A 27,984-nucleotide genomic window follows, 5' to 3' on the forward strand; every position below is an offset into this window, starting at 1 on the left:
GCCATAGGCAGTATTGATGAATACACACACACACACACACACACACACACACACACACACACACACACACATCTAGACATATCATAGCAACATTTCTGAAATGCAAGGAGAAAAAGAAAATTTTACAGCTCTCAGAGAGAAAATTACAGAAGAAAGAGAGAAGACACACTTTCCAAATCATCGTTCACTAGAGTTAAGTCTATGTTGATGATGGCAGAATGATTGGAATTTTGTAAAACGTATTTTAAAAGAATTATTGAAATAAAAAGATATAATTTAAGAGACAGTCTCATAATAGCATGATACTAAAAAATCTGAATTGTTTTAACGAAGGATTTTGAGCAAGGGTGGAAGGAAGTGGGAAACTAAATATTTTCTAACGGTTTCATTTCTACATGAAGTGTGAAGAGAGAGCAAGTGCAACATCTTGGGAAGAGAATATTCAACACTCCTAAAATATTCTAAAACGCTAATTTTGATTGGTAAACACAGGAAGGGAATCAAATCAGAATCTAATTCTAAATTAATAAGGGTAAAGGGGAACAGAGAAACTTCCCCAAGACAACAAAAGTGAAGTAAGATAAAAAGAAGAAAAAAGTAATGGAAAAGACGGTAAAGTAAAATTTAAGGAATAAAACCACTGTTATGTTACCAGAATAAATGTGCAGAAACACTGAAAATAACTGTTTAACTTAAGAAAATAAAAGGAAGAAAAAAATCAAAATGGAATTAATCATAATAAATAGTATAAGTAGTGAAAATAATTAGAATAGAATACAAAGGAAATATTGAAAGAATAATAAAAGCAAAATCTAGTTTTTTTTGATGACTACTTAAATAGATAAGCAACCTGAATAAGGAAATAAGAAATCTTAGGAGAGTAATATTAAGGAATATACATGTGGATAAGGTATTACAATTGCTTAGATAAGCAATTAAAAGTATTACAAGATAATATAACACACAACTTCTTAGCAACATATTTAGACAGCTAGAAAAGTGCTGCCTAATAGAATTTCTGCAATGATGGAAACGTTCTCTCTTTGCATGATCCCCATGGTAGCCTTTAGCCTCATGTGGTTGTGGAGCACTTGAAATGTGGCTAATAAGACTGGGGAACTAAACTTTTAAAAATTTATTCAATTTTGATTAATTTACATTTCAATAGTCACATACAATTAGTGACTACCACATGGGGCAGCACAGAGGAAATGACTACCACATGGGGCAGCACGAATTTGACACAAGGAGAAAATCTGAGTAGATCAATAATCGTACAAAAGATCAAACAATTGAATATCTGCTAATTTAAAAGGCAACAAGCCTAGGCTTAACAGCTGAGTTCTTTCTAACCTTTAAAGATCAGATAATTCCTATGTTATTTAAACCATTTCAGGTAGTTTAAAAATAAATAGAAATTTCTCTAATTCATTTTATAAAGTTGGAAAATCTTAATCCCAAATTCGACAAAAATAATGCAAAAAACAAAACCATAGGCCAATTTCACTAATGAATAACAAAACAAAATTCTAAATATTAGCAAATCAAAGCTAGTAGCATTTTTTTTTTAAGATTTATTGATTGATTGATTGTTATGTTGGGTCTTTGTTTTTCTGCACTAAGGCTTCCTCTAGTTGCGGCAAGCGGGGACCACTCTTCATCGCCGTGCGCGGGCCTCTCACTATCGTGGCCTCTCCTGTTGCGGAGCACAGGCTCCAGACGCGCAGGCTCAGTAGTTGTGGCTCACGGGCCTAATTGCTCCGCAGCATGTGGGATCCTCCCAGACCAGGGCTGCGAACCCGTGTCCCCTGCATTAGCAGGCAGATTCTCAACCACTGCGCCACCAGGGAAACCCCAAAGCTAGTAGCATATTTAGTGATTCATAACTAAGTTTTCTACTAAAATTATTGGTGTAGTTCAACAAGTGAAAATCTGTCAACATAATTAATTGCACCATTAAGTTAAAAAGGAAAAAAACATTCTTATAACAACAGCTGCTGTAAAAGAATATGATAAAATTCAAACTCATTCCTAAAAATACCCTAATTAAAAAAACTTACTAACATGTTAAAGGTTACCCAAAATCAATAGCAAATTCTATAAATGGTGAAGTACTGTAACCATTTCCATTAAATCATAAAAAAGAAAAAAATGATCTTTACTGTTAGTTCAAAATTATTTTAGACTTCCTAGAAAAAGCTTCAATACAATAAACTTAAATACTATAAATTTGTAAGAATATGCTGATTTATCTTTATTTGTAAATGAATGAATGACTTAAATGGTTTTCTGAATTAAAATATTACAATAAATTTCAGGAAAAATTTTATGTAAACTTAGCATGTGAGATACCTCTCAAGAAGTCAGGGACTCTGGAATACTCAAAATAATGAAAGAATAAATCTGACCACCACCAAAATCAAAATATTTCATGTCAGAAAATAACATAAAGTTAAATACTAATGATTTAGAAAAAAATTTGTGATTATGAGAAAGTGTATTTATTTAATTTCTTACCAGTGTTATAAAAGAAAAAGAGAAATAATTCAATAATTGAAGTAATTTACCAAACTATTTATGAGAGAGGAAGTAAAATGGAAAATGAGCAAATAAAAGATGTTTAATCCTATAAGTGGTCAGAAATATGCAAATTATGACTATAGTGAGATACCATTTTATTCACATTAAATTGGCCTACAGTTTCAAAAAACGGCATCATCCAATGTTGGTAGAATGTTGATTGCTACAGTCTTTTGGAATTAACCTGGCAAAATGTATTAAAATTAAACATACTATGACTTATGTTCCAGGAAAGTCACTTTGGAATTTATTCCACAGAAGTAAATGTATATGTACAGGAGCTGCATTGCAGCATTGGTTTTAGTAATATAAAGCTAGTATAGTGCCCATGGATGGAAGAACTGTGAAATATGGTGTGACTATTTAAAAGGTGCAGATGTAAGCTATCATTATATATAGAATAGATAAACAAGGTCCCACCATATAGCACCCAGAACCATATTCAAAATCCTATGATAAACCATAATGGAAAAGAATATTTTAAAAAAGGATGTATATATATGTATAACTGAATCACTTCGCTGTACAGCAGAAGTTAACACAACATTGTAAATCAACTATACTTTGATAAAAAAATAAATGAATGAATAAAGAAAGAAAGAAAGAAAGGGATGTGTTTGAGGTGTCTCTGTCGTCCTGATGGGATGTGTATGTTGTACTGTTCAATAGAAAAATCAAATTATAAATTAAAGTGTATAATATGATTCAGTTTTTATATAAAGTAAATCCTACATATGTGTTTATATGTTTCTGGGAACATGAATAAAATTGTGGGAAGACACACCTATTAGGCAGTGTGTTTGTTGCTGTTTGATATTTTCCCCTTTTTAAACTTCCTTTTACATTATATTTTTTAATTTTAAAAAGTAAAACAATCTTGCTGTAGCAAATGAAGCCGTGTAGTACAAAGATATACAAAGGAAAGCTAATTATTGCCTGCATCCCACCTCTGTGTTCCCTTTCTCTAATGCCACTCTTTGTGATAACAAATGCCAACAAGCCCAAGATGCATCCTACCTCACCTTTATCTTCGCTTAAACAAATATGAATATATGCAAGCATATGCACATACATAATGGTTTGCTTCTGTGTAAGGAAATAGAATCATACTGCACACATTACTTGGTGACTTGCTATTTTCACTAGGCAATCTACTGGGAATATTCCTGATATACAAGTGAAATATAAGTGTGGGTGTGGGCATGTGTGGGTGTATGTCTTTATTCCCTCTCTGAGCACTTTCACACACACCATTTTAGTTGAGTAGATACATCACAAATGTTGGGAGAATTTTTTTTTCTTTTTTGGTATCGGTTTAGATTGATTTTGTGTTTTGTTTATGTTTTTTCACTGGCCACTCTTCTTTCCCTGTCTTTCATAGGCCAGGCTGTTAATATGAGATAACTCAGATGAGTAGAAATTGAAGAATAAAGAGAAAAAGATGTTTACTTTTTAATGAATCTTGCCATAGCTTCCTCTTTAAAATGAGCAGTCATCATAGATAACTAATAAGAACGTGCTGTATAGCACAGGGAACTCTACTCAGTACTCTATAATGGCCTATATGGGAAAAGAATCTTAAAAAAAAAAAGAACATGTATATGTATATGTATAACTGATTCACTTTGCTGTACACCTAAAACTAACAAACACAGCATTGTAAATCAACTGTACGCCAATAAAAATTAAATAAATAAATAAGTAAATGAACAGTTATTGGTTTTGTAGTTTAGATAATCTAGCAGGGAAAAACTAAAGGGACAATGAATTTATGCTGTGTATGTTCCGATTTGCATTCCTTTTATTTCTATCGTATTTTTATCATACGGTACTCTATATATATAAAGAGTAATTTAGTATTTATAATGTATGTGGAAATCCACCTAAAGAAATATAACATGTTAGTCAGAAATTGGGGAGCAGAGGTTGCTCAATAAAATATTTATTAAACCTGAAAATGATGAGGAGTCATTTGGCAAGAATAACACATAGCACTAGCATGTAGATGTATAGTCTATTTACTGAGACAGATTAATTCATTGAATTAATATATCTACCTGTAAAGTCAATTCTGTGAGAAAAACCCATAGTGTAAACTGTTTTCACCGTAAGCTAAAGGATGGTTTAGAACACAAAATACCAGCCTTGACATAGTATCTTTAGCTTTAGCGTCTACGCTTTGCAAGCTTTGAATACTTTGAGACTAATATAATCCTATTCTCTTTGGAAAAGCTCTTTACCAGCTGTCATCACTAAGAAGCTGTAGTGCGTAGTGTGTAGTGTTTAGTGGGTAAGAGCATGGGCTTTGGACCCAGACTTTCTGGATTTGCATCCTGGATCCACCTCTCCTTATCTGTGTGATCTCTGTGCTCTATTCCTTATCTGTACAGCAGACTTAAGGATAGCATTTATCTCCGAGGGTAATGGGGAGGATCCAAAAAATTAATTATCTGTACAGCTTTAGAACAGTGCTTGGCACCTACTTAGTGATAAATGTTTGCATTATTTTTGTTGTGTTGTTGTTAAGATGTGGTTGGCCATTATGCAATGGGCCAGTACTAAGTTAGAAACAATCAACCCAGCACTCTTCCCAGGAGACCCCTTGCCAACTCAAGTCAGGACATTCACAAAGTGAACTCTCCTGGCTGAAGCATCAATCTAAGGCCAAGGTGAATGGTAAAAGATTCTGAGAAAGGCTAGAGGGTGATATTAAAAGCTGAAGTTAGGTGAAATTTTAAAAATCTGAAATCTAAAATATTTAGAAAGTTAAACTCTCAGCCATGACTCTTACAGCTCCCAGCATGTCTGCCTCCAGAAATGATTTCCCCGACGTTGTTCCTCATCCTAATTTCCTGCTTCTAATCTTCCATGCATTAAAATTTTAATTAAGTTAAAATTGTTTCTAAAATAAAAGTTAATATCATATTAGCCAGAGACAAAAATAACCTAATATGGATAGAATGTAAGAGCTTAATTAAAGATACCTTTGTCATACCTATTTTGGAGCTACTCAACTGTTTGCCATATGATTTTTATTTGTTTGTTTATTATCATGGTTTGTTTTTTGGGGGGTGGTTATATTTCAGATAGTTGAGTAGTTTTATGGATCTCCTGTTAGGTGAAATACAGCTAAAAACCATTTTTCCTGGCAGCCAACGCCCCCTTCCAACTTGCTTCACTCTGAACATAAAATGATCTTTCTCCCAACCCTTTTGGACACCAAGTCTCAATCTTTAAATTATCTCTTTCATTGCATCTTCTCCATTTCTATCACCACTGTTGTTACTTCAAAACAGGATTGCCATCAATGTCTCCTATCTTGATTATCTGATTCCTCACCAGTGCATCCTATATCGGCATGAACAAGGGACTTCCTTCTCTCAATATAATCTGTCTTCTCTTTTAAATTCTGAAATGCTCAAAGTCTGGGACCATGTTACATTCATGTCTGTATTTCCAGTTTTTAACCATGTGCCCAATACACAGCAACTGAGGGGGTGGAAGGAGATCTTGAATTTAAATTTTACTTACAGGGCTAAGAGTGCTGCCATTAAGTTAAACGCTTTTACTTTACAAAGATTAGCTTATAAGCTCTTTGGGTATGATGAGTTTATTTAGGAATCAGGCTTTCTTTGTTTTTTGTCTATTCAACCTTCTCAAATGTCTACTGCATATGCCAAAAGGAAAATCTAAATCTCTGCATGGTCATGAGTGAGTACTTGAAAACCTGTTTCCCCAACTGTTAGAGATGAAAAGATTTCCTGTAGAAAAAAGTATCAAGAAGAGAATCTCATCTTAATATTGGAAATAATGATTTTGATGAGTAATTTAGGTTAAAAAGAAAAGTATTACCAGTGAGTCATTTCCTTGGTAGAACAACAGGTGGCAGCAAAGGGGGCTAATCTTGGCATTCGAATTTTTTACAATAATTAAAACTGAAAATTGTTTTTTATAGACCATTCTGAATCCCCTCTCAAAATTAACAGAAATTCCAAAGGACAAATGGACAGAGATGTGGACCTTTAAGAGCTCTCTTGGAACTTCACTTGAAAAGTTACTTTTTGGTAGATCTAAAAAGAAGAAAAATAAACCAACTGAACAGATGCTTTGCTTCCAAAAAGATGTTCACGGGACCTCTCTCTTGCGTTGGCAAAATTTTATCTTCCTGTTAAACAATCTGTCCATCACAGCAACATTTCAGTTTTTAAATCGCCGAATTTATCATATGGTTTGGTGTATGACTTTTTTAATCCATAACTAAAATCTTTTGACAGGAAATGTTAAATTTGAAAAAGAGCATTAAAGTTTTATAACAGGCACCACAATTTATCTATTCTTGGAAAATGAAAAGAACCATGGCCATTAACCTAATAATTTCAAAGGCTAAGGTGCTCCTTCACATGAATTATCTGGATAATTGACTGAATTTTTAATTTAACTATTTATGTGATTTTAGCAGTGACGACAACTCTTTCTTTTACAGAAATCTTTTTTTTTTTTCCCACATGTAGTCTTATTTGCAGAGGAGACTAAGATCAAAGACAAGGAAAAAGCTAAGATCCTCTTTGTACCCAAAAGGGAACAGAGAGAAAATAATGAATAATCATAGCAAATCACTGAAGCAGCTCCAGATGTACCTAAACTGATAATAGTTAACAGTCCACAGATTTGAAGTCTAGACCCAGGTTTAGTTACTGGTACAATTTTGAATACATTGAAGACTTTCAGCCCACTTACAAGTGTAATGGTCTTTTTTTTTTTTTTTTTCCTTTAAAGGCAATAATCTGTGCTTTCAGAAACAGATCTTGTTGGGATGGCTTACAGATACATTTTTTTTAGCTGAAAGTGGGAGAAAAATAAAGCTTGCCAGATAACAAAGGTAATTTCAGAAGTGTAGACTGGCATAATGTTTTAGAATAAGCAATCAGGTATTTATGTCCCCAACTTCCCTTCCATCACCTCCTCCCTCACTCTTGGCAATGCCATCTCTACCAACTCAGGCCCCCATGTCTTCTGACTCCCTCTTTCCTCTACTTTTTAAAGCTTACTTTCAGATTCACATTCACTCTAAATAATACATAACTTATAACAGGTGTCAAAGCCCTAGGTTAAAGTTCTACTGAGTAAAATGTCAGGCTCCCAACTATCGAATAGAGGAGGGGCTTAAGAGGCACGGAGCAGGAGAAGTTATGGTCGTTGGACTAAAAGCAATCCATGTAGTTGCTCCTTCCTCTGTTTCCATGTACAACTTGCTAAAACCATTGTGACCTCACATTGCAGACATGGCCATGCAATTGGTCCTCCAGGTGAATAACTTCTCTATTACTGTAATACACGTATAGCCAATACAATAAAAAATTGTATAATTCATTTAAAACTGTCTGAAGGGTACATTTTCTCAATTAGAAAATTAGACCTTCTCTAATTAACCAGTCTTTAAGAAATAAAGTCAACACCCACCCTTATTTCCCAGAGGACTTCTTCTCTCAAAAGAAAATATGGAAGGGGGCTCACTCCCGAATGGAGGGAGCCCTAAAGTCAACATGTGACTTAATAACAAGGGAAAGATAGCAAACCAGAGAAAATAGTGAAAAGGCAATCAGCACAAAGGAAGAAAGAAAAGAGAGTCATAATAAAGGAATTTTGTTTTCAGAGCAGGAAGAATCATGCACACCAGGACTGCCACGTTCAGTCAAAAACATGTGGAAAATATGTCCCCTAGTCAGGCCACTCTTGGCAACTGGATGATAAGTGTGGGTGTTGGGTCAATATCAAGTCCCCCTGACCACCAGGGCTTCCAAACAGGAAGCAAAGGAAGCATCTGAGTCAGGTTCCAAAAAAGGACAACAATGTGTATGTCCTCACTGTGTTTGGTTATCTCTAAATGAAAATAAATCTGGTGCCACCTGGATCACCACCAAAACAAGGTGATGATCTCGAGATGGATTCATTCTGCTTTCTATTCACTTATAACTCTTGTGGGAAACAGGGGCCGTTAGGACACAATTATATCACTAAAAACAAGAGCAGAGAGACCATGATGACATGTGTTTTACCTCACCGATTTAGGATAAGGACATGTGAAAGCACATTAAGATCTGTGAAGAAAGCATAATTTGTGAGCTGGAAATTAAGCCACGGTGTTGGGACATCCTTCAGCTCAGCACGGTGCAACTAATCAATCACATTATTACACAGATCCGATCAATAGCAAGAAAGCTTGAATTGCATGGACACAAGCCAATATCTGTCTGATGTCCACATAATGAAGATATATATAATTGTGAGAATGGGTCCTCATTGGCAAAGTATGTTTCTTCGTTTTAGGTACCAGATCTCCTCCAACGTTTCCAAATAGCTGAGACCACCTAGGATTTCAGGCTACAAAGAAGAAAGTTTGTGTAATTCACGGAATGTTAGAAAATGCAACTATGATAACAATTGTAAATTATTACTGGATGTATATTATGTGACAGGTACTGGATTAAGTCTGTCATGTGAATTATCTTGTATGATTCTCACATAACCCAGTGGAATAGACCCTGAAAATTCATCATTACTGACCAAAACCCTCGGGGAGAAATAAGTTCTGGAAGTCTAAATATTTTGGATTATAGAAAGGCAATAGGATACATATGCCATATATTTTGTAACCCCTCTAGAAGGGCTTAGAGCAGGACACTTCAATCAGACAATAATATTTCCAAATTAAAATATATAAGTATTTACACTAAAGTGGGATAAATGAAGATGGTAAACAGGTAATGTTTTGCCACCAAATGAAATTATTCTAAATCTTAAAAACATTTTTTTAAGAAATTTTGGATTTTAAAATTGTGTAGAAAAATTTTGGACTCAGTTTCTTCTATATTTATATCCAACATTAGTATGGTACATTTGTCGTAATTAATGAACTAATGTTGATGTATTATTATTAACTAATGTTTACAATTTATTCAGATTTTCTTAGTTTTTACCTAATATCCTTTTTTCTTTTTCCAAGATATCACAATCCGTTTAGTTGTCATGTCTTCTTAGTCTCCTCTTGGATGTTGCAGTTCCTCATACTTTTCTTGTCCTTGATGACCTTGAGTTTTGAGGAATACTGGTCAGGTAGCTTGTTGAATGTCCCTCAGTTGGGATTTGTCTGATGTATTTCTCAGAATTAGACGGGGGCAATGGGCTTAGGGGAAGAACACAGATGTAAAGTATTACTATTACCACATCATCTTTTGGGTACATACTATCAACATGACCCATCACTGTGGATATTAACCGTGATCATCTGGCTGAAGTGGTGTTTCTAACATTTCTATACTGCATAGTTATGTTTCCCACCTTTCCCACTTTCAATACTGTACTATTTGGAGAGTAATCAGTATACCAAATCCACATTGAAGAAGTGGGGAATTGTATTCCCCTTTATCATCGGTGGTATATCTACATAAATTATTTGAAATATATCTGAACAGATCTGTCTATTCTCTCCCAAGTATTTATTTTTTCAATCACTTATAGACTCACGAAAATTTATTGTATACTTTGGATTATAATCTATTACTTTATTTATTTGTTCAAATAATTTCCACTTGAGTCATTGAGAGCTCTGTCAGTTAACTCACCTTGTATATTCCCTGCCCCAGCCCTAGAATCAGTCATTTCTCCAAAGAGTTCTGGTTCCTTTTACTGAAGAATAGTATTAGAAACCAAGATCTGGGTGTTAGATGCGCTTGTTGCTACTGAAGGGTTTTTTTAGGCCCTGAGAGATGACAGAGTATGGAAATATATGTGTATATACTTGTCCAGGTATATACACACAATCTATAATTATCCCTGTATGTAACTATATCTATGTTAATCTAAACATGAATTCATACTGATGTCTCCAACTCTAATCCATTACCAAATGGATCATTCTAGCCTTTTCCCTTGCATGTCTATAAACTCCCACTTCAAAGTGAGAAAAACCATCCATTTACCTATTTGTTCAATTCCAGTATACATATACAGTGCTTTCAGAATTGTTAATCTGCACCCTCATGGAAAACAACTTTATCAACTAGAACACAGTGCTTCTGTGTAGTTCCTTTGTCTTTACTCACAGTTTCCCCTCATTTCCCAAGTTACTTAGGGCAACACCTTTTCCCTCACTCCATTCAGTGAGGGTATGTCATACATTTTTAATACAGTTAGAGTCTTGTGTCACATTTCTCATTCTATCTCGGGAAACCCCCCACCTCCTGAATGATTTTTTTTGCATACATTAAGGTCCACACTTTGTGCCAAACTGCTCTGTGGGTTTTGACAAAAGTAGAGTGCCAGGCACCCACCATTACAGTGTTACAAAGAATAGTCTCACCACTCTAAATAATCCTGCGGGCTTCAATTATTCAGCCCCTCTTCCCCAAACTCCTGCAGCAGCTGGTCTATTTACTGCCTCTACAATTTTGCCTATTCTAAAATGTCATATAAATGAGTCATCAATGATGAAACCTTTTCTATATAAACTTGCTTCCTTAATTTTGTCAAAAGTTCATAAGTAACAGAAGTAAAACCAATGAATCACCGAAGTAGTGATTAGTAAGTTTATTTTGCACACACAACAAAGACAATTCATGAACCAGGAGCACACAAACCAATACATAGAGTGAGGCTCAGTATATATTGTTACAAAGCAGTTTACACAGTGTGAAGGCAGTGACCGTTTATTTTTCACAGTGATTGACTATAATATTAGAATTTTCTTAAATGATAGGGAGTTGGTTAGTGATTACCTCATATCCGTTTTGGGAAGCAGCTTAAATTTTTCTTTCTTTTCTATTGAAGTATAGTTGATTTACAACATTGTGTTAGTTTCAGGTGCACAGCAAAGAGATTCAGTTACACATACATATAGATCTATTTATTTCAGATATCTAAATTTTTCTTATGATTTCCAGAGGCATAATGAGAAATGACCCAAGTCAAGTTAGTCTTGCAAACGAAGCTAAATTAAGCTTGGTTTGTGTGACTAAACTGGTTTTGTCTGAGCAGGGAATTTTCAAGACTCGTTTCCATTTGTTTTTGATCTTAACAACTTGTTATTTAAAAGTCATCTATGTTTTCACATGGTTTGATAGCTCATTCCTTTTTATCACTGAATATACATTCCATTGTATGAATGTACCATAGTTTATTTATCATTTTACCTACTGAAGTAATCCTTGGTTACGTTCAGGATTTGGTAATTATAAATAAAACTGCTGAAAACACTGGTATGCAGAATTCTGTGTAGATAAAAGTTTTCAAATCAGTTGGATTGATACCTGGAAGTGTGATTGCTGAAATGTATGGTAAGACTAGGTTCGGCATTGAAAGAAGCTGGTAAACTGTCTTCCAAAGTGGTGTATTATTTTGCCTTTCCACCAGCAGTTCTTTTGGATTTTAGCTACTTTAATAGGTTGCATTGGTATATCATTATGGTTTCATTTGCAATTCCCTAATGACATATGATGTTGACCACCTTTTTATATGCTTTCTTGGTATATGCATATCTTCTTTGGTGAGGTGTCTATTCAGATATTTTAAACATCTTTTAATTGGGTTGTTTGTTTTCTTACTGAGTTCTAAAATATTTTTCCTATATTTTGGACACAAGTACATTATCAGATATACGTTTTACAAATATTCTCTCCAAGGCTGTAGCTTGTCTTTTCATTCTCTTACCAAAGCATTTCACAATGCAGAAGTTTCTAAATTTCATAAAGCCCAACTTAATCAAAATTTTTCTTTCATGGACTGTAATATTGGTGTTATATCTAAAAACTTATTAAATTCAAGGCCACATATATTTTCTTTTGTTTTCTTCTAGAAAATTCATAGTTTGCATTTTACATTTAGATCAGTAGTCCATATTGAGTTAATTTTTTGTGTGACATAAGATCTAGGTTAATTTTCAGCATATAGTTTTCCAATTGCTCTAGCACCATTTATTGAAAATACTTTCATTCTCCAATGAGTTATCTTTGCACCCTTATCAAAAACTAATTTACTATAGTTGCGTGATCTATTTCTGGCCTCTCTATTCTGTTCCATTGATGTATGTGTCCATTCTTTCACCAATTACTATGGCTTTATAGTAGTCTTGAAATTGGTAATCAGACTCCAAGGGTGGGGGAGTTCTGGTTAAAGTGACTTAGCAGGGTTCTTGCTAAAACTGGATTTTATAGAGAAGTGTACAAATAGGCCTAGGAGAAGGTTCAGGAGCCTGACTTAAGTTTGGTCAAGCAAAGAGTCTTCATCAAAGGCAATGTCTTGCCTCATAGATTGAGCTAGGAAGTGTTCCTTCTGCTTTTGTTTTCTGGAAGAGATTGTGAAGTATGGTATTATTTGATATAATTTCTTTCTTTTTTTTTCTGCATACAGTATACTTTATTGATGGTACATGACAAGACAAGGTAGGGCTCCCTAAGCCCCTCCCCTTCTTCAGGGAATCTGGGATGGAAACCGCACGGAGGTCGGGAGATTCTCAATGTGTTGGAGGATGGAGCTGGGGCAAGGACTCCCCAGCAGCTGAGAACCTCTCTCTTCTTCTCATGCTTTTGCTGGGGCTGGTGGTCCAGAGACTCTTACTCCTTGGAGGCCATGTGGACCCTGAGGTCCACCACCCTGTTGCTGTAGCCAAATTCATTGTCCTACCAGGAAATGAGCTTGACAAATGATCGTTGAGGGCAATGCCAGCCCCAGCATTGAAGGTAGAAGAGTGAGTGTCACTGTTGAAGTCACAGGAGAAAATCTGGTCCTCAGTGTAGCCCAGGATGTAGCCCATTCCTCTACGATGCTGAAGTGTTCATGGATGACATTGGCTGGGGGGCCAAGCAGTTGGTGGTGCAGGAGGCATTGCTGACAATCTTGAGGGAGTTGTCATACTTCTCATGGTTCATGCCCATCACAAACCTGGGGGCATCGGCAGAAGGGGCAGAAATGATGACCCTCTAGGCTCCACCCTTCGAGTGAACCCCGGCCTCCTCCATGGTAGTGAAGACACCAGCGGACTCCACCACATACTCAGCACCAACATCACCCCATTTGATGTTGGCAGGATCTCGCTCCTGGAAGATGGTGATGGCCTTTCCATTGATGAAAACTTCCCGTTCTCAGCCTTGACTGTGCCATGGAACTTGCCATGGAATCACACTGGAACATGCAGACCATGTAGTGAAGGTCAACGAAAGGGTCGTTGATGGCGACAATGTCCACTTTGCCAGAGTTAAAAGCAGCCCTGGTGACCAGGCTCCTGATACGGCCAAATCCGTTCACTCCAACCTTCACCGTCTTGTCTCAGGGATGCAGCTGGCACTGCACGAAAGATGCGTCTGTCGAACGGAGAGGAGCAGAGACCTAATTTCTTCTTTAAATATTCGGTAGAATTCACCAGTGAAATCCTCTGAACCTGGTGTTTTGGGTTTCGGAAGGTTTTTAATTATCAATTCAATTTCCTTAATAAATATAGGACTATTAAAGTTATTTATATCTCCTTTTGTAAGTTTTTATAGTTTTTGTCTTTCAAGAAATTGGTCCATATATTTAAGTTTTCAAATGTATGAACATAAAAGACTGTTCATATTATGCCATTATTCCTTGAATTTCCATGGGCTCAGTAATGATAACCCTGCTTTCATTTCTGATATTAGCAATTTTTGTCTTCTCTCTTTTTTTCTTGATTAGGCTGGCTGGAGTCATAAGCTTTATTGATATTTTCAGATAACCAGCTTTTGGGTTCATTAATTTTCTCCATTATTTTCTCCTATACTTTTTATATTATTTATTTTGCCTATTTTAGGCTAAATTTGCCCTTTTTTGTGCAGTTTCCTAAGGTGGGAGCTTAAGTTTTTGATGTTTCATTTTCTTTTTCTTAAATATATGCATTTAATACTATAAATTTCCCTAATTGGTGGGATGCAGCATTGCTTTTGCTGCATCCCACCAATTTTAATAGTTGTATTTCTATTTTCATTTACTTCAATTTTTAAAAATTTCTTTTGAGATTTATTCTTTGATCCATGTGTTATTTAAAGTGTGTTGCTTAATTTCCAAATATTTGGGAATTTTCTGGTTATCTTTATGTTATTAATTTCTAATTTAATTCTCTAGTGGTCTAAAATATATATTTTCTGTAATTTCTATTTTTTTACAGTTGTTAAGGTCTATATTACCATAATATACATTCAGAATGCAATTTATCTTGGAGAATGTGCCACACGAGCTTGAAAAGAATGTGTATTCTGCTGTTGTTGAATGGAATATTCTATTAATGCCAATTAGGTAAAGTTAAAAATAGTGATGCTTAGGTTGTTAATATCCTGATTCTCTGCCTGCTTTATCTGTCATTTACTTACAGAGAGATATTGAACTTTCCAGTTGCAATAGTGCATTTGTCTAGTTCTCCTTTTAGTTTCATCCAGTTCTGCCTTATGTAGTTTCACACACTCTTGTTAGTGTTGTTATGTGTTCCAGGAGAATTGACCACATTATCATTATTAAATGCCATTCTTTATCCCTTCCTTGTTGTGAAGTCTATTTTGTCTGAAACGAATATAGCTACTTTAGCATTTCTCAAACATTAGGGTTAACATGGCATGTATTTTTCCACCTATATATTTTTAACACAAGTCTTTATGGTTAAATAGTGCTTCTTTTAGGTGACACATAGTTGGGTGTTGTTTTTTAGTCACACTAACAGTCTCTGTCTTTTAAGTTTTAAAGTAATTATGTGTATTTGTATTTATATCTACTATGTTTGCAACTCTTTTCTATCCATTGCTTCTTTTTCTTGTTTGTTTTTTTAACCCCTCTTTTCCTACCTTCTCTGATTTTAATTAAGAATTTTATATGACTTCATTATATTTTCTTAGTATCAGTTAAACTTTTTGTTTTTAACTTAGTGGTTGCTCTAGAGCTTACAATATCCATTTTAAATTAATCTAAGTCAAAATTCAAATGACCTATTCCACTTTATTATCTAGTGCAGGTATCATAATTAACTATTTCCAATTCCTTCCTCCCGTCTCTTCTAACATTGCTGTAATTTATTTCATTTATTCATATGTAATAATCACCCAATATGTTTTTACTATTACTGTAAAAACTATTTACTATTGCATTGTAAAAACAGGCAGTTATTTTTTTGATCAATTAATAAAAGATTTTATTTTACCTTCACTTTTTTCCTTCTCCAATGGTCTTTCTTTCTTCATGTAGATCATAGTTTTTGATCTATATTATTTTTCTTCTTCCTAAAGAATTTCTTTTAGGACTTCCCCGGTGGTGCAGTGGCTAAGACTCCACCTGCCAATGCAGGGGACATGGGTTCAAGCCTGGCCTGGGAATATCCTATATGTCATGGAGCAACTAAACCTGTGTGCCATAACTACTGAGCCTGCTCTCCAGAGCCCCTGAGCCACAACTACTGGGCCCACGTGCCACAACTACTGAAGCCTACGCTCTGCAACAAGGGAAGCCACCACGATGAGAAACCCACGCACTGGAACGTAGAGAAGCCCCTGCTTGCCGCAACTAGAGAAAACCCAAATGCAGCAACAAAGACCCAATGCAGCCAAAAATAAATAATTAAATAAAATTTTTTAAAAAATTTTCTTTTAATATTTCCTGCAGAGAAGTCTGCTGAAAATTCCCTCAGTTTTTGTTTCACTGAGAAATTTTTTTTCTCCTTTCCTGTTGAGCGAATTTGCTGGATATAGAATACTCAATTTTTTTTCCTTCTTTCAATAGTTAAATATCACTTCTTGCTTGCATAGCTTCAGATGAGAAGTCCATTGTAATTCTTAGCTTTGTTTCTCTGTACGGAGATGTTCTTTTCCTCTGGTTTCTTTCAAGATTTTTCTTTGTCATAATTTTCTAAAGAAGTGTGAATAGAATATACCTAGATAATTTTGTTTCTTTGTTTGTTTGTATTTGCCTCCTGGTGTTCTCTAAGCTTCCTGGTTTGATGTCTGCCATTAATTTCAGAAAATTCACCATCATTATTACCTTAATATTACCATTATTATTATAACATTTCTTCAGTTCCATTCTTTCTTCTCTTTCTGGTATTCTCTTTATACTTGTGTCATACCTTTTGAAGTTGTCTCAGTGTTCCTGGATGTTCTGTTCTGGGTTTTTTCCCCATTCTTTTTTCTCTTTGCATTTCAAAATGAGGACTTTCTGTTGATGTACACTCAAGCTCTCTTATTTTTTCATCAGCCACGTTGAACCTACTGATGAGCCCATCTTAGGCATTCTTCATTTCTGTTATAATGCTTTTGCTTTCTAGCATTTCCTTTTGATTCTTAGAGTCCTCATCTCTCTGTTTACATTATACATCCATTCTTGCACGTTCTCTCCTTTTTCCATTAGAGACCTTACCATATTAATCATGGTTATTTAAAATTCTATCTGATAATTCCATCATCTGTGCCATATCTGAGTCTGGTTTTGATTATCGCTCTGTCTCTTCAAGTTGTATGTTTCTTATTTTTTGCCATGCCTTTAAGTCTTTTTGTTGTTGTTGTTGTTGAAAGCTGTACGTATTGTAATTGGGTAATAGGAACTGAGGTAAATAAACTTTAATGTGAGAATTTATGTTAACTGTGCTAGAAGTTCAGCTGTGCTTAATGTTTGTTGTAGTTATGTGTCAGAGACCTCAAATTCCCTTAATGTCTTTGATTTTTGTCTCCCCTCTTTATTTGAGATTCCCTAAATTCACCTCAGGGAGAATGGCTTGCAGCTCTTTCAGCTGTAATCCACCCTGTTATACCAGAGCGCTGTTGGAATGGTGGTAAGATGTGGAGGAGAGGGAGCATTCTATAATCTTCCAATTAAGTCTCAGGCTTTTAAGGTCCTATGTCTCAGGGCTGTGACTTTCCGTCATAGTTTCCCAGTAGTTTAGGTTTTCTCTCCCTTACTAGGTTCACAGGTGCAAAAAAATGAAAGCGGGCTTCCCTGGTGGCGCAGTGGTTGAGAATCTGCCTGCCAATGCAGGGGACACGGGTTCGAGCCCTGGTCTGGGAAGATCCCACATGCCGCGGAGCAACTAGGCCCGTGAGCCACAATTACTGAGCCTGCGCATCTGGAGCCTGTGCTCCGCAACAAGAGAGGCCGCGATAGTGAGAGGCCCGCGCACTGCGATGAAGAGTGGCCCCCGCTCGCCACAACTAGAGAAAGCCCTCGCACAGAAACGAAAACCCAACACAGTCATATATTAATTAATTAATTAATTAATTAATTTTAAAAAAAATGAAAGCAAAGCAGTTTGAATAACTTTGCCTAAAATCAAGAAGAGCTAGAATTTGAATAGAATCTGTTATATTCCAGTTCTGCTCTTATAACTTCAATGCTCTACCGGTTTCCTGAAGATCAAACCAGCAGAGTATCCCCAGCTCATGTTAAAAGCATGTGTTTTGGTAAAGGTGTGTGTATAGTCAAGGAACATCTGAAAGGAATGCTCTGATGCTTTTCCCTTTTCAGCCCTTATCTCCCCACTGATGTTAAATGAAGTATATTGTCCTTTAAAGATCATTTTACAGGTTATGTACCCTGATAGCCAGTATTCAGATGTAAACACTAAACACTTGCCAGCTGTGTGGATTTAAGCAATTTACCTAACATTTGTAACCTTAGTTTACTCGACTGTAAGATGAATAAAACAATGGCATGAAATTTAAAGTTTTCTGAGAGAAATAAATGGAATAATGTAGGTGTTGGGCTTAGCACAATGGTGGCATAGAATAGGTGCTCAATAAGTATTAACTATCATCATATTGAGCAATCTTTAAGCACCATAGAATTATACATTGTCTCTTAAGAGAGTTGGATATGTAGAATAAAGGAGAAATAAAAGTTTCTTCAAGGAGGCATTTGGGAATCTGCGAGGAGATATTTCGATTGTTACAATGACTAGGGATTTCTCCTCGTGTTTAGCATTTTGGGGCCACCTTTTTTCCCCTACACTATTCTTTTCAGAGTTTAATGGCAACACCAAACTTCTTCATGAAAACTGCCTCCTGGAAGCCCATGTCACCATTACTTGATCACACATGTCCAAACCTGTCTCAGTACCAGTATATGTTCAGACTGCTGGACCCTTTGGTTACATGTATGTTTCAATCTGTTTTAACTGTAATTATCTAGGACATTACAAGACAAAATATTTGTATGTATAAGGAACAGCACATGCAAACTAACCTGGTTTGCAAGGTATGTCATGCACATTGTATTGCTTCCCTGATTTTCCCACTCTACTCATGGTATGTTGACTGTGTATATCAGTTGGTTTCACAAAATTCAAAGACCTCTTTTTAATAATACCTGTCAGTCTTCTAATATAAGACTTTAACAATAAAATTTTAGATTATAGGTAGATAGATATATAGATAGATAGATAGATAGATAGATAGATAGATAGATAGATAAAGGCACTGAAACCAAAAACCATGGAATGAGAAACTTGGACAAATTTCTCCCCACTCCATCTATTTATATTCTAATCTTCAGTGGGTGGGTTTACAAACAAGTCTGATCAGCCCCTATTGATGTACCTTATTTCTTTTCTCTTCTCCCACTCAAACTCATCATTCTACTTGTCTCATCTACTGAAAGACACTATTTCAGCTGGAATTCCCCACCTCAGTCAAGAGTACCATTAATCTGAGCACTTCTCTCCTTTCTCTTGGACATTGCTGGACCCACAGGATATCTCTCCCTGTAGTAGTCACCTCTACTGTGTACCCAGTCTTCAAGGTGTCAAAGTCTTACAGTATTCGGTGGGGGAAAGATAAGGAGAATGCTTTCCTACACATCTTTTCGAAGAGGAGCAAAGTGTTGTGTTTATTTCACAATGTCTTGTTTTTACTAAACAGAACTTTTAACTTTTACTTATAATCTTCTTTCTAAGACTCAAACAATCATCCAGGCATAATCAACAGGTATAACTGTTCTCAGCTCTGTTAGTCCTACCCATCTGAGATTTGGTTGCTGGATCAGGCTTGTGTTGGTATAGTTACTCTCCCAAGGATATATTTTTCCTCATGCATAAATTTCTAATGAAAATATCCCACCATATCTAGTCATGACCATGAGCATGAATGAGACACAAGTTGAGAACTCCCAGAAATACATGAGAAGAAATTCTGGGGAAATTGGGAGTTGTTCTGAATTAAAGTCGTGTGTCAATTGCCAATAAAACATGGTGTACATTTTGGGAGACCAAAGTAAGATGATAGTAGGAAGATGTAGATATGTTTCTAGATATAACTACATAACCACACTGAGTATTAATCCTGACTCAATCATCTCATTAGGGTACTAGTGAACTCTTCTGTCTCAGGTGCCTATCAATGTCTATTATAGTTTTGGTCCCAGTCCTTTAACTTTTTTAATCCTAATGGTTCTTCAACTTTCTCTCTTCCTCTCTTTACTTGTTATTTCCCTCCTCCTTATCCCTTTCCCTCTTTCTTTCACATTTGTTAAATATTTAGAATTGTGTTTCAGGCTCAGTGTTAAATTTTGTACCCTCACTACAGTCCTAATGGAATGGTGGTCTGTCAGTCCATGAACAGCCGGTTTCTGGTGGGCAATGAGAAAAGCACAGAAATTGAGAGCAACCAGTTAGAAGTGTTTACAGCCATTGAACATTACTGCAACATTGAATTTCAGCTCTAATGAATCTAGTAATAAAAAGTGGGGCTCAGGATTTTCTATGTATTTTTTTTCTTAATTCCATTTTCCTGGTAATATAGTTCCCACCCTCTTAATTTAGCATAGGATCAATCTGTGACAGATTTGGAATTAACAATTCCAGATGAAAAAAAATCTGGTTCTTCACCACAGATTGTTTGAGTAGACCTGCTCCAACATGTTGCAATATTCCTTTAGCAGAAATGAATGTGTTACAAGCGTATTGGCTGGTTTCCAGAATCCATGAGATGGGTGAAGTTTTAAGCTAAGTCTAAAGAACTAAAGGAACACTGAGTGGCCAGAAGCACCACCAAATTCAGACCTCAGAACAAGCTGGTGAGAATGACACTAACATTGTCACTGCCACCACTGTCACAATGTAACCTGACACTGGAGAGCAGGGGTTTGCTGCTACTGCTGCCACTGAACAAAGATGCTGCTGCCACCTCCACTGCCCCTGGAATGGTTTAGTCTCTGACCCTGACTCTTTGCATCACTCACTGTAGATTCAAACTACTGGGATAGAATATCTGCTTGCCAAGCCAAGATCCTCCATCAGATGGCTTCTTAAAATACCTATATTGTCTACGAATGTCATCTGCCACTGATGGCTGTCCCATTTGTGGTGGTTCACCTTTTCCCAGGAGCCAGACTTTGGTTACAGGCGATGGGCTAGCAGATGGTCCCTGGGTAGTCATTGAAGATACTGAAGAGATTCAAACCAGGGATTGAGAAACAGTGTCATGGTAACATTCCTAAAACATATGCCACCTATTGCTTTGTAAATAAAACCACTTGTGCATAATTGCCTGTAACTCAGGAGTATCTGTTCCCCTAGTGGCAATGTTTAATTAAGGGCATAAAGCCTTAAAATTCTCAGAAATACAAACTCAGGATCAATATTGCTCCTTATTTAATCTTCATCCCCAGGAAGAAAGAGGAGGTATCTAATCTTTAAACCAGTGTTCTCTAGAAGTCATATGAAGAAAAATATCAAAACTACATGGAAACTGATGACTTATACATAAGATTCTGGACATTATCCACATGACAAGCTGGAATAGTCTCTCCTTAATACCTTGTTTTCCTTTGCAAAGTAAATATTAATACAGCAATTTCATGCTTTCTCAGGAGAGAGACAGAATTATGTTTCTAATAAGAAGCCGTTATTAAAGAACAAGGCAAAAGAAGCCTCTAATAATGGGAATAAAATCACACAAAATAATGTATCATAGGACACCTAAAATACTCAAAACTTTTTTTGTGTGTTATAAAATAGTGTATTTTGATTGTGGGACATGGAGAGGAGAATAGAAGAGGCTTGGGGAGAGCTTCCTGTTTTCTTTACTGCAGAGTTAAGTAGAAAATAGTTCCATTGACTTAGCACATGACAAGCTCTTAGTTATTATGAAAATTAAAGTGAGTTTCTGGAGCAGTGTGTGTCTGTAAGCCTGACATTTGTAGAAATGACAGTTTGAGAAAAAGCTTTTAGCATATTCTCAGCGGTAGCTAAATGTGAAATGTAAGACCTCTCCCTGTTCTGTAGAATGAATTTTTATAGAGACCTCATGTGTGATTATATCATTTTGCGGGTGAAGGAGAATTTAGGATGCCCTTAGTGTATTTTGCATCAACTACAAAGTAACCAAGTTTAAAATTCACAGAATGCACAACAATTATGATACTATATAAAATCCCAACACCATAGAGGGAGTCCTGAAACAATACAATTCTGGTGATGCAGAGAGGAGAAAACAACACTTTGGCAAAAGCAAATCTAACATACAATATCTTAAGTATGATGTGGACAAGGTAGCTGGTATTAGCTGTGAAAAATACGTCCCTGGCCAGTGTTACATAAGTTCCTAGTTCCTGGTTCATGCAACAAAATGTCCTCAAGATCTGGCCTGTCATAGAAGAACACAGCACACCGTTGAAACCCTCTGACTTGGACTTGAGGCACCAAATTCTACTTCTGTGTTTTCAGGTAAGAGAAAGCCACCCTTTTGACAGAGTTCAAGAGCCGCTACCCAAAAGCCCAATGTGACTCATACATCAAACTTTCCAAGTTTAAATTGCAAGATTGGTGGCATTACATAGAATATAGGCTCTGCTTCCCCACCTGCATTGCTGAAAGTTTGAAGAGACAACTAACTTTTGCTCTGAAATGACAAAATTTCTGATTTTAGTATAAGACTATTACATAGGTTCTTTGAGAGTCATTATTCAGAGACCTGGCTAAGTGCCCCCTCATTCTGGAGATGTGAATGAAATAAGGAACAATGCTGATAGCAGGTAGGAAGTGCATGTTCTTCCCATTTCACTGACCGCTATGAATAAGAGAGAAAAGAGATTAGAATACTATCAAAATTAATGGAATGCTATTTTCATGGAGGTTTTGTAAACAATTCTGAACCGTTCTGAGTGCTGATATTACTACAGATTGTTGAGTCTGTATGGCTTGTCATTTGAGAACAAGGCCCATTTCGCATTCATTTCTGCATGCCCACTGCCTTTCACGGTGCCTCACTTGTAAAATTATCTCACTTGTTAATGCATAAACAAATCTGAGTAGGTAAAAGCAGACACTGAGATTTGGATTGTTATAAGAACTACATTTTTTTTTCTCTCTTGATTTTCCCCCCTTCAAAAACAATAATAACCAAATTTACTAACTGATTTCCTATGACAGACACTGCTCTAAGTGCTTTGCATTCTAATTCACTGAATCCTCACAACAACCTTTAGAGGTTATACTATTACCTTTACACAAATGAGTAAACTGAAGCCTGGGGAGGTTAAGTGACTTGCTGGAAATACTACAGCCATTGAGTGACTGAGCTGTGATTTAAACTAATGCAGCTCTGGGTCTGGAGCTGTGATCATAATCATTCTACTGTGCTATTGAAGGCACAAATGTGTTTAAAGAAGAATAACAAAACTGGCACCTCTCAAAAACTTCTTGGCAGTTTCAGTATCTAAGGAGCTTATTTTTATCTCTTGATTAATATAGCTTTTCGCTGGGATCCACTTTACTGATAAGCAACTAGGATATCCATGCTTTTTAAAATAAATTTAAAGTAAATCTCTTTTTTATAACACTCAACTCTGAAAACTTCAAATACCTCTAAATATGTGATATAGGTTCTTCCTTTTAAAGATAATATTTTTTATGCAATGTTTCTACTAGTTTGCTTGGAAATCCTAGTACTTGAGGAGTATAAAACAGTAATATATTTGAAGACATAATTAGATATATCTTTTATGTATTTATTGTATACAGCTAAAATGCAATTAAACATTTTTTACTGTAATGGAAAGAACAATACCTATTTTTATCATAAAGCTGATCTTTTACTTGACACACAGATCCTTACTTGACACATAGAATGCTATGGATTACAAAGCACCTTCCCTTGGTGTAGCAGCGGTACCTGAAATCCTACTCACTCATTGCTCTAATTTTGAATTTCGATGGGCATTAATTAAATTCACTTGAAAGTCCTTGCAGCTATTACATCTCACTTCTTTTTTTTCTAAATTGAGGTATAGTTGATTTACAAGGTTGTGTTAGTTTCAGGTGTACAACAAAGTGATTCAGATACATATATGTATATATATGTATATATATGTGTATATATATGTATATATATATATTCTTTTGCAGATTCTCTTCCATTATAGGTTATTATAAGATATTGAATATAGTTCCCTGTGCTCTATATAGTAGGTCCTTGCTGTTTCATTTATATATATTTGTGTGTATCTTTTAGTCCCAAATTCATAATTTATCCCTCCCCCCACCTTTCCCCTTTGGTAACCATAAGTTTGTTTTCTGTCTGTGAGTCTATTTCTGTTTTTTTGTTTTTTGTTTTTTGTTTTTTTTTAAAGAGCTTTCCAACATGCAACAGCTATCTGTTTTGTTTTGTTAATTTATTTATTTATTTATTTATTTTTGGCTATGTTGGGTCTTCGTTTCTGTGCGAGGGCTTTCTCTAGTTGCGCCAAGCGGGGGCCACTCTTCATCGCGGTGCGCGGGCCTCTCACTATCGCGGCCTCTCTTGTTGCGGAGCACAGGCTCCAGCCGCGCAGGCTCAGTAGTTGTGGCTCACGGGCCTAGTTGCTCCGCGGCATGTGGGATCTTCCCAGACCAGGGCTGGAACCCATGTTCCCTGCATTAGCAGGCAGATTCTCAACCACTGCGCCACCAGGGAAGCCCTGTTTTGTAAATAAGTTCATTTGTATTGATATTATTTTTTAGATTCCACATACAAATGATATTATATGATATTTGTCCTTCTCTGTCTGACTTACTTCACTTCGTGTGATAATCTCTAGATCCATCCATGTTGCTGCAAAGGACATTATTTCATTCGGCTGAGTAATATTCCATCTTCTTCTTTCTACATCTTCCACATCTTCTTTATCCTGATTAGAGTGTTGGTGGCAGTGTTGTGGTATCTTTTATTGTTGTCTGTTTTGCTTTGTGTTGGTACTGATATCTGTGCTGCCTCCTTTCCAAAGGCTGCTTCTAAAATAATTGCCATTTCCCAGCCCAGGTGGATAGAGCACTATTGCTTTAAAGTTTAAAAAGCTATTCTACTTCTGGTTACTTATCCAAAGAATAAAAAAACAGTATTTTTAAAGATACATTGAACCCTATGTTCATTGCAGCCTTATTTACAATAGCCAAGATATGGAAACAACCTAAGTGTCCATCAACAGATATTCAACTGTTAAATAAAGAAGATGTGAGATATATATAAATGTCATATATATATATATATATATATATATATATATATATATATATAGACATTTACACACAATGGAATATTACTCAGCCATAAAAATGGTGAAATCTTGGCATTTGCAACAACGTAGATGGAGGGTATTATGCTAAGTGAAATAAGTCAGAAGAAGAAAAAAAATACTGTATAATTTTACTCATACATGAAATATAAAAAAAATAAAAAATAAATGAACAAACCAAACCAAACCAAACAAAAGCAAACATATAGATATAAAGAACAGATTAGTGGTTACCAAGGAGAAGTGGGGTAGAGGGAGGGTGAAATGGGTAAAGAGGCTCAACTGTACAGTGATGGATAGAAACTGCACTTTTGGTGGTGAGCACGCAGTAGTGTATACAGAAGTCAAAATATAATGTGTACACATGAAACTTATATAATGTTATAAACCAATGTTACCTCAATTTTTTTAAAAAGTGTTGACTGTGGTGTTAGCAGACATGCTTTCAACTACAACATATTTTACATGTAACAATCAAATCACTTAACTTTACTTGCTTCATGTCCCTTATTTGTCCTATGGGAAATATGATAGTCATTCCTTGCAGAGCTGTTTTGTTCATTCATTACTTCATTTCGTCAGTCAACAAAGAATTCTTGAGCATCTGCAGGTGCCAGGCACTGTTCCAAATGCTGGGGTACCTATAATGAATAAACCAAGTCTCTTCCTTCTGGATATTAACAGTGGAGTATTGCTGGGATTAAAAAAAGAAAAACGTAGGTAAAGCCCTCAGTGTTTGGTTCATAGTAAACCCTAAAAATACATTAGCTATTTTAATAACTAATTCAGAGCATTTCCTTTGCCATAAGGGTTTAAAAGGATGAGCAAACTTATTTTCAGTCTGCAGGCTCTGATGATCTCTAGGGAAACACAGAGATTACCAACTAAAGAGAAATGGGGATTTGGAAGGTGTATTGAAACACAGCTGTAGGTGACTAATTTTGCTTAAAGTTATATGAAAAGCTTGGTAAAGGAGGGTATTGGATATTTTATATTTGATCAGAATATGAGGAAGAGGAATTTAACAATTGGATAAGAAAAGAAAGGGCAACTGGGACCTGGGTGGAAGGAACAGCATGAGGAAAAGCCAAGGGATGTGAAGGTATGTAGCATATCATGGGAAAAGGAGTGAAACAATCTGACCAGAAGCTAGAGAATGACAAGAAATGAAGTTGGTAAGGCAAATAGTAGTCATATTGTAAACAGCCTCAAATGTCACGCATGCTAAGTAAGAAGCTGGAAACCATCCTAAATATAATGTGGAAAAATATGAAGTTTTTAAACCAGGCTATGACAGGACTAGAAGTGCATTTTAGAAATATCACATTAGTACATATTGGAGTGTGAAAACTGAGAGATAAGAATGTCTATTATCATCTGTGGTAATAACTTAGGTAAGATACAAAAGTATCATAGTGAGGTGAGAAGATGGACAAATAGATTACAAAATCACTTTGAAGGAGAATCAGGACAATTTGGTGAAAAAAAGTAGGCAAGGAAGAGACTGAGGGGAGTGAATCTTTCCAAATGACAGTCTCAGTCCTTTAGGAGGTAACGTTGAACATTGAAGGAGTCAAGAGTGAGGAGGGACAGAGAGAAAGAGACAGAGAGAAGAAGGGAGGAAGAGAGCGAAGTAGGAGAGGGTGGGTGTCAGAGGAGGGAAGAAATGGATGCCAGGTGTTTAGAGATTAATCAGAGATGAATCAGTATATATATAAAATTGTTGCCCCTAGTAAATGGCTAAGTTGCTATAGTTTTTAAAATTTAGGACAAAACTCAACAAAATCAAAGATAACACATGCAGAATGCAGAAACAAGACACAATGAAGAAATATGGTCCAATTTCACCCAAAAAAACAAATATAGTAGATTCATGGATGAAGAACACATATACAGGGGCTAGAAGGTGAGAGTAATGGATGAGATATAATAACTACGCTGAATACTTTTACCGTCTAAAATGGCATCATAGACAGGATTTTTTCCTAACAGATTTCAGTACATTAAAAATAAAACAATCTAAAACTAGAAATTAGAAAAGCTCAGCAAAACAGACAGGGAAATGAAGATTTTGTTTTATATATGAGGAAATTAAGGCTCAGAAAGGCATCATAGCTAATGATGAAATCTGACACTCAAACTCCAATCTCTTCTTTTATAATTTGAGGGAGCTTTTCATTATACCACTCTTTTTGCCTTTCAGATGTAAAATAAGATACTTACTGATGTTATAAAAGAATACCGACTTATTGGATGAGGTGGACTTAATAGGATACTAACAGAAAACAATTCTATTTTCTCTTACCATTCCCTTTAACACTAGTTATTGAATAATATGTAATTAATAACATGACCAACAAAATCCAATATTAATATTCTCAACTTTTTGCCAATTAAAGACATCTTGACCTCTCATCTTGGTTCTATCTTAGGTGAAATATGCTGGCTTATTGTTTCTCTCCTACTGGCTCTAGTTTCAGGCCTCTTCAGAATGTGTAAATGGGGTTCAACAGAGACGATGGGGGTCAGTAAAGGTCCCAAGAGACTGGTCCTAAGGATTTTAATCTTGTCTTCTGGGTTTTCTCTCATAAGATGCTTTTATGGATTTCTCAGAAATATCTGTCTTAATGGAAACTTGATTACAGTTTCCAACACGAGTTGGAAATGCCTTCTTCCAACTGACTGACAGCTTACCAAGTAAAGCACCTTCATCTTCAGCTTTTGCACTTGGAAATCCAACCCCAAACTCTTTCTGAAGTGTTCCCCTCATTCCTGGCAGAAAGCCCTTTTGAGTGGGGTCATCTCAAGATATCCTCCCCTTCCATCATTCATTCCGCCTTTGGTGAAGTTGAGACTGGCTCACAACATGGCCTCTTAGTT

The 27,984-nt window shown here is 35.9% G+C and overlaps 1 protein-coding gene and 1 pseudogene across 2 annotated transcripts in view; both read right to left on the reverse strand.

The window, feature by feature from the left end:
* Nucleotides 1–1,120: 1,120 nt before the first annotated feature.
* Nucleotides 1,121–27,984, reverse strand: part of LOC309614789 (uncharacterized protein) — a 97,813-nt gene continuing 70,949 nt past the window's right edge. Inside the window, exon 3 of the mRNA XM_082363638.1 lies at nucleotides 1,121–9,763. Within this exon, the coding sequence (XP_082219764.1) occupies nucleotides 9,643–9,763 (121 nt within the window). The 3' untranslated portion in view covers nucleotides 1,121–9,642. The remainder of the gene's footprint in view (nucleotides 9,764–27,984) is intronic.
* Nucleotides 13,377–27,874, reverse strand: LOC309614628 (glyceraldehyde-3-phosphate dehydrogenase pseudogene; annotated as a pseudogene). The gene is made up of 2 exons: nucleotides 27,799–27,874; nucleotides 13,377–13,898 (listed from the first exon to the last, which is right to left on the reverse strand). The product of its transcript is annotated as a glyceraldehyde-3-phosphate dehydrogenase pseudogene (transcript).

The sequence above is a fragment of the Balaenoptera borealis genome, assembly GCF_965194805.1.
Source record: "Balaenoptera borealis genome assembly, chromosome: 17".
Lineage (NCBI taxonomy): Eukaryota > Metazoa > Chordata > Mammalia > Artiodactyla > Balaenopteridae > Balaenoptera > Balaenoptera borealis.